This window comes from Chiloscyllium plagiosum, chromosome 19 (assembly GCF_004010195.1).
Source record: "Chiloscyllium plagiosum isolate BGI_BamShark_2017 chromosome 19, ASM401019v2, whole genome shotgun sequence".
Taxonomy (NCBI): domain Eukaryota; kingdom Metazoa; phylum Chordata; class Chondrichthyes; order Orectolobiformes; family Hemiscylliidae; genus Chiloscyllium; species Chiloscyllium plagiosum.
In genome coordinates, this window is record NC_057728.1 from 54,776,323 (window position 1) to 54,784,659 (window position 8,337).

At 43.3% G+C, this 8,337-nt stretch overlaps 1 protein-coding gene across 1 annotated transcript in view; it reads left to right on the forward strand.

The window, feature by feature from the left end:
* The window catches only part of stab2 (stabilin 2), a 181,790-nt gene that overhangs the window by 149,126 nt on the left and 24,327 nt on the right, over window positions 1–8,337 (forward strand). The window contains exons 58-59 of the mRNA XM_043709921.1: window positions 2,656–2,763; window positions 6,788–6,981. Coding sequence (XP_043565856.1) covers window positions 2,656–2,763; window positions 6,788–6,981 — 302 coding nt within the window. The remainder of the gene's footprint in view (window positions 1–2,655; window positions 2,764–6,787; window positions 6,982–8,337) is intronic.

Genomic DNA, 8,337 nt, shown 5'->3' on the forward strand with positions numbered 1-8,337 from the left:
GCTGCCTGTGGGAGTGGCAGAGTCAGAATCATTGGCGCACTTTAAGTGGCAATTGGATAGGTATATGGGTGGGTGCTTAAGCTAGGACAAATGTTCGGCACAACATCGTGGGCCGAAGGGCCTGTTCTGTGCTGTATTGTTCTATGTTCTATGTTCTATGGTGTTGAACATGCCCCTTGTGAGACAGAGTTGAGAAAGCTATCAGTTGAGACATGGTGGAAAAGTCTCCACACCTGCATTGTGCCCGTGCCTGAACTGAATTTGCTTTTTAGTGGAAAATATTTCCTCGCCTATTCTCAAGCTGGTCTTGATCCTACAAAAAAAATGTTGTCCCCCTTTATGCCTTACGTCATCCATGTAACGAACAAACTCTAATGACTGTAAGACTTTGGATTTTTAGAGCATGAAAGCTTTAATTTGATAATTGGTTTGTTATTCTGCTCTGTTCCTTACTACTATTTATTCTGCTTGCAATGATTGTAAAATTTGTCTCATCTGGACCCGTGGCCATGATGCAAGTTGATCTTTAGGTAAATAAATCTTTGAATTGACAATTTGAAATTGGGAACTCGCCAACCAACCAGCAGCTCTCTCAGCAGTTTAACTGGAAACGGTTATCTTTATTTATCCTCCAATGGGATGTGGTCATATCATTTGTCCTCCATTTCTAATTGCCTTTGTACTGAATGGCTTGATATTTCAGAGTGTCACTGAGAGACAACCAGAATGCTGTGCCTCTGACTCACATGCAAATTAGCCCTGAGTTTATTTCCCAAGTTTTATTCATTGGATGTTGGCAGCGTGAGCTAGGCCATCATTTATTGTTCATCTCTGATTGGACAATGGCAATTAGGAGTCAACTGCGTTGCTGTGGGTCTGGAGTTGTGCGTAGGCCAAAGTTTATTCATCATCAAAGGAACAGGAGAATCGACGATTCGGGCATAAAAACGTCGATTCTCCTGTTCCTTTGATGCTGCTTGACCTGCTGCACTTTTCCAGCAACACATTTTTAAGCTCTGATCTCCAGCATCTGCAGTCCTCACTTTCTCAAAGTTTATTCATGTCCATTATAGAAAGAAATATCAAATTTTTACAACAAACAGTGGTTACATGGTCAGATGTTATCCCAATTGCAATTGATTTCCCTCCAAAGAGACAAATAGATATGTTTTTAAATAACAATTGATGATTAGTTTCTTCGTTATCTTTACTGAGACTAGCTTTCGATTCCAAATTCCAACTACTGTGGTCTGACCTGAACTCGTGCCCCCAGAACATTCATCTTGATCATTAGTCCTGTGACATGACCACATACCATCACCCCCAAGTTGAACTGTACAATGGTGGGAGAGTCCAAAATTAAAGGTGACAGGTTTAAGTGAAAGGGGCCTGAGGGAAACCTTTTCATGCAGAGGGCGGTGCTTGTATTGTTATGAAGGTGTAAGGGGTACCGTACCTTTAAGATTGTTAAAAGCTAGCAGAATGACCTGACAGCACCAAGTGTTCTGAATAAAATATAATGTGACGTGTGGTCCAGCAGCTAGGGTAGATGGTTGCCTGGAGACAAAAACAAACTTGAATTAGGCCAATCAGTTTAAATTATGCCCCCTCCCAAAAAAAAACCAAACTCCAATCAAGTTTGAATTTAGTATATTGACAATATTAAAAGCCAATGACACAATCCGATGCTTTGGGGTTATAAGACCGGGAAAACTTGAACAGTTGGGGAAGAACTGCCAATTGACCAACAGATATAGGCTGCTAGTCAGAACTCTCTGGGAGGTATCTGTCTAGAGAAGGAGTTTACACAGAAAAAAACATTAACATCAACCTGGAGAGCAAACCTGCAAAGAGAAGATTTGACAGCTGGCTGGTTTTGAAATTTGGATTTTTCAGTAAATCTTAAACAAGGAGTTTTATCGGACTAGTATTATGGAAGGGAAAGTAAAAGATAGGCTAGAGGAAGGACTTATAAATAGTTGTTAGTTAATTATTCTCTGTTATACTTTAAGAAATAAAGTGGATAATTTTTACTTTAAAAAGTTCTTGGCCTCTCGAATTTTCACAGATTATTGCACGGGATAAATCTTCTGTGTTTCTGATCTAAATTAAGCAGGAGGGTTTACCCCATGACGTAACAGTATGGAGGAGATGATGGAGGCTGGTACAATTATAACATTTAAAAGGGAATTAGATGGGTAAATGAATAGAAAGGGTTTAGAGGGATATGGGACTAGATCAGTTTAGGATATCTTGTCAGCATGGACGAGTTGGACCGAAGGGTCTGTTTCAATGCTGTATAGCTCTATGACTCTAATTGATCTTATCGTTCTAACAGTGACATCATTTCACCTTATGTTAGCCACACTATGTAAGGATTGTCATTTTTGCTGTTGGTATTCAATTGTGTGTCTCACCTGTCCTTCTCATCTATTCTTCTCCCCTTCATTCTTTGACCCTCTCATCCCCCACTGCAAATTGGCACAACTCTTGGACCGACTACTTCATTGACCAAAGATGGCCTCTTGCTTGGCTGTCTCTGGGATGTCACAGACTTTCAGCCAGAATTAGCAAGGGCCATACCAAATCTCCATGGTTAGTTAGCAGTATGGTATTGTCATGTTATTAAAATGGTTCTCTTCATTTGTTGGGCAGCCACGAAGCCAGTGTGTTCACCTCCTTGCTCTAAAGATGCAATCTGCAAGAGCAACAACACGTGCGAGTGTAAACTGTACTACGAAGGTGATGGAAGGACTTGTGACGGTGCGTTAAGGTGTTCTTTTTGCATTTCCAGCAGGGGTATGCATATATGTAGTGTCGTGAGCGAATTACTATAAAAAGGCCTAAGAAAGCAGCTAACATAAGAGGGAACATAAGAACTGGGTGGATTTAGCTGTGATAACCTAACTCTCATTTAAATAAGGTCTTGGCTGAGCTTCACACTCTGTGTAACCCAATAACCCTCTCACACCATCAATTAGAACTCTTTTTGCTTTTACCCTAATGAATGGTTTAGTCACCTCTACAGGCCACATGTACAGTTTCATAGGATCCCTACTGTGTGGAAACAGGCCATTCGGCCCAACAAATGCACACCAACTCTCCAAAGAATAACCCACCCAAACCCATTCCCCTACCCTATATTTACCGCTGACTCAGGCACCTAACCTACACATCCCTGGACACTATGGGCAACTTAGCATGGCCAATCCTCCTAACTTGCACATCTTTGGACTGTGGGAGGAAACCCACGTAGACACAGGGAGAATGTGCAAACTCCATAAAGACAGTCGCCCAAGGCTGGAATTGAACCTGGGTCCCTGGCGCAGTGAGGCTAACCACTGAGCCACCATAGTTTGACTCCATGTTCCAATCAGATTCATCTCAAGCTCATGACAGTGATGAGTTCTGAGATTTCTGATTCAGGATTAACCAACCAAGGAGAAACAGAGTTCAGCCAACCAACATGTAGCTACTAAATATTGAGTTGTCTGGATTTTCTGGGCTACGTTTGACCAGCCTGTGGATTGCTATCCTGAGTATGGTACATGTGGATGTTGAGCTCCCCACAGGTTTCAACTCCAGACTCTGAGGTTTTTGAGTCAGCTCTTCAATCACAGAAGTCTCTTTGTTAAGTATGAGTTGATTCATTCAGGTTCCAGCAAAATAAAAACATAGAAAATTAGCTTTGTTTGGTATATAAACATGATTAGTGATCTCCTGCAAGATTGTTCGGGTATGTCATGAAACACATTTCTGAAGCCATCACATCCAAGATGGAATTTGCACCCTGCCCTATTGGTCCAGAGGTGGGGACACTTCACACAGCACCACACGACCCTTCAATATTACTGTATTTTTAGATGTGTAAGACCATACAACCTCGAAGCAGAAGTAGACCATTCAACCCTTCGAGCCTGCTCTGCCACTCAGTGAGATCATGGCTGATCTGATAACCCTCAACTCCACCTTTCTGCTTTTCCCTGTTGTCCTTGATTCTTTTACAAATTAAAAATCTGTCTATTTCAGCCTTGAATATGCTTAATGACCAAACCCTGGCACCCCTCTGCGATATCCACTATCCTCTGAGATAACAAATTCCTCTTCTCCGTCTTGGATATGTATTCCCTTATTCCGAGATTATGCCCTCCAGTCCTGGACTGTCCCACAAGGGGAAACAACACACTGCATCTACCCTGTCAAGTCCTCTAAGTCCCACATTATATATTTCAATAAGGTCACCACTCATTCTCCTAGATTCCAATGAATACAGGCCCAACCTACTCAATCTCTCCATGTAAGAAAACCCCTCCATACCCAGGATCAGCTTAATGAACCTTCTCTGGACTTCCTCTAATGCCAGAATATTTTTCTGGAGATGAGGTCCCCAAAACTGTTCACAGTATTCCAGTGTGGGTTGACTAGACTTCCTTTTTTTAATGTTCTATTTCCTACCTACCCTATTTTTATACTGCATAACCCATCAGTATACAGGACATTAATGAGGCCTGAAATTACTGGCCAGCTCCTTTCTCGGGCTGGACAATTTTATCCCAACCCATGAAGTACTTGTTGAATAACTACTGTATCATGTACATCTGTTGGAATATTGGGAAAGAATCAAAGGATTGGGAAAGTTTAATCAGGTCCTAGTTTGGGATTGTCCAATGTGAGTATAAAGAGGAACCTCAATTATTCAAAGGACATGGGTGGGGAATATTTCGTTCAGTTAATCGAAGGTCGGATAGTCGAATGGTGGATAACATAGTTTAGCCAAGCATCGGGACCTTGCGATCTTGTTCAGATAATCCAATCTTCGGATAATCGAGGTTCCTCTGTAGTTGATGGAGACACAGTGCTAATAGGGATGTTAATCTCTAGGCTCAACTAATCCATGACTATCAGCATAAAAGTACTTAGTACTTATTCTGAAATATAATTGCATTTGATATTTGTTTTCTTTGACCTTCCTGTATTTTAAGAAATGATTTAACCCAATGTTTTGTTTGATTGTGGAATTGCTAGAAAGGCCAGTGTTTCTTGTCAAATTCTCAACATCCACTACCAGCTCTCTTTAGGCTTCAATTTAGACTGGAATGGAGTGACCCCTTCCCCCAAGGTCAAACTCAGGCCACGCCCATATCTGATTGTCTAGCTTGGCCCACAGCCATTGATTTTAGCGCCTTGTGGCAGACCTTTTCCCAGCCCACCCCAAGGAAGGAGCTGGCCAATCTGCTCTTCCTTTAGCCCTGTGTGGGATGTGGGCATTGTCAACAGCGCCAGCATTTGTTGCTGTTGAACTGATTGGCTGTTTAGTACGTTACAGAAAACAGTTAAGGGTCAACTATGTTGCAGTGAGACTGAAGTCACCTGTAGGCCAGACAGGGTAAAGATGGTAGATTCCCTTCCATGAAGGGCATGAATGAACTGGATGGATTTTGACAACAGTTGGCACAAGGTCACCATTAGACTACTTTTCTTTAATTCCAAACCTTTTTTTTTCCAATTGATCTCAAATTTCATCATGGTGGGTTTGGAACCCATAACCCCGGACAATTAACCTCGGGCTCTGGATTACTAGGCCAGTGATATTAACATAGCAACCACCATCCCCTCATCAAATGGTTGGTAGTTCTCTGTCCCCAGGGCGCCACCAGCAGTGGTGACCACTGCTGGAACTGCAGCTTCCAGTCAATGGGCTGTGGTGGAGTTCAGGTTTACATTAGATCCATGTGATAAACCCCTGTGAGGCAGGAGTGCTTAAGGACTGGAGTGGACAGGACCTGGGGACATGTATAGGCCCTAAAAGGAGATGCACCCCTAGCCCAGCTACCAGTCCCCACCAGGTTTCACTCACAAGGGGTGCTGGAGACTTGAATGTTGGCCCCCACCCCCCGAACAAATTCCAGAGGAGGTAAAAGGAGGATCAAATGGGGCAGTAACTGACCACTTGAACACCTCAATTGATTTATGCTGCTGCCTCTGTACCATTTGTAACTTGCAGCAGAAGCAAAAGGTAGTGTGAAGGCAGCTAGAATGGCATGGTGCCCAATTTTATTCCCTTACATCATTGCCCTACAGAGCTGTAAAACTCTGGCCTTTGTTAATGTCTGCTTAGTTTGCTTCTGTTTATTCAAGGCGAGGAGAAATAGCGGTAGCCATTACAAAAGCAAAGTACCTCTGGTACCAGAGGTCTTGAAGTAAAAACAGAAATTGCTGGCAGCAACTGTGGAGAGTGAAGCAGAGTTCACGTTTGAGTCCAGTGTGACCCCTGTTTGGAGCTCGTCCGAAGAAGGGTGATATTGGACTCAAAGCATAAACTCTGTTTCTCTCTCCACAGATGCTGCCAGACCTGCTAAGTTTCTCCTACTTTTTATTTTAAGCAGTAGCTATTAATCTTCCGAGTATGTACACATGGGAGCAGCTATTGGCGCTGGATGTGGGCTGGGAGTGGTAAGACTGAGGAGGTCAGTAAATTCTCTCAATGGAATGTAATGATATATATGTCCTGTTTTCAATCTTCCCAACTGACATGGAATCGGTTCATGGGTATTTGACACTGATCTGGAGCATGTCTGGAGCAGTGAATTTTGTCCTGTCTGCCAGGATAATAGTTTGCTATTTGCCACATTCTCTGATACTGTTGGGTTTATTTTGAATGTGTGATAGCGCAAACATAATCGATCAGCTCGCCAGGGAAATACATTACGGCAATATCAATTAATGGTCTATATGAAATGGACACTGTCACATTTTGACTCAATATGTTTCATGTTTTGCAATGCAGTTGCCGATCAGTGTGCCCAGGATAATGGCGGCTGTTCAGAATTCGCCAAGTGCTCTCAAAATGGGGTGAAAGTCCAATGCAGCTGTGAGAAGGAATATTCTGGAGATGGCTACACGTGTGATCCAATAGACCCGTGTGCAGACGGGATCAATGGAGGCTGTCATGAGCATGCCATCTGCACAGTGACGGGAGCAGTAAGTGAAAACATCTTCTCCTTGAATTCTTTGCAGTTCTTACCCATGGTGCCATGCCCTCTACCACAGATGACGCAGGAGGTGGGTCCCCAAATCCAACTCAGCTGGAGCAGCGATCAACCCCCACGCTGTTGGAACCAATCTGATCCATGCCAACTGATTCTCCCGATCCAACCAGGAATCCAGGTTGCTATGGCAACAAATATTTTGACATGCATTTTGTAGCCTGGGGCTATGGACAGTGATAGTAGAGGCACCACATCATCGCACAGCTGACCAGGCATCTCTCCCACTCTTACTGCTTCCCACTGGCATGTGTCAGGAGGATTTACAAACTTATACTTGGTCTACTCGGTTCATTAGGAGCAAATTGGGCATCAAACCCTGGACAGAGACTTGAACCTGTGGTGCCTGGCTTAGAGACAAGGATGTTACCTATTGAGTCACAAGAGCTCCAAGTAAAATTATTCCTGGGTAAAATTCAACAATGAAGTTTAACAGCCAGAGTGTACATAGCAAAGGCATCTAAGTCATATGTTATGATGGGCTATAAAGTACTGGTACTTATCGCAGGGCTTTAACTTCTAATGTAACAGACTGGACCTTCCAAGCACTAAACAATGCTGAATCCAAGCGTGTCATGGCGTGGCACATTAGCGGTTTTCTTAGACTTGAAAGCTTCTTCTCCCAAATTCTCAACCTCATCTAACTGTTAGGAGGAGGGCATAGGAACATCAGCATCATCTACAAGTGTCCCCTCCAAGTCACACACCATCCTGCCTGGACAGTGACCGGTCCCTTCATGGTCTTCGATTAAAATCAAGGGAAGACATATATGGGCACACCCACACACATGGGCACACATGCACACACCTTATAGAAAGATTAAGGTCATCACATTGTCACCCAATAATGTTGACCTGGGGCAACTCAGCCAGGATCTTGATGAATGGCAAAGCAGGCTTGAGGGACTGAATGGCCTGATCTTGCTCCTAGTTTGTAAATTCTTATGTACAATCAATCATACCTGAGAAGCTTGTGCCTGGGAGGTGGATATATGTAGCAGGGGCACATTAACGATCTGTTCCTTTTGACCCTGTGAGATTAGAGGTTAACTTTTTTTATTTGGAGAAATTATGGAAGGAGACATTAGCAAGAATTTTAAGTTTAATCTTTACAGCAGTATAATGGACAGTGTTTAGCATTGCTGCCTCACAGAGTCAGGGACCTGGGTTCAATTCCAGCGTTGGTAATTGCCTGCATGGAGTTTGCACGTTCTCTGTCTGTGTGGGTTTGCTCTGGGTGCTCCACTTTCCTCCTACAGTCCAAAGATGTGCCGGGTAGGTGGATTGGCCC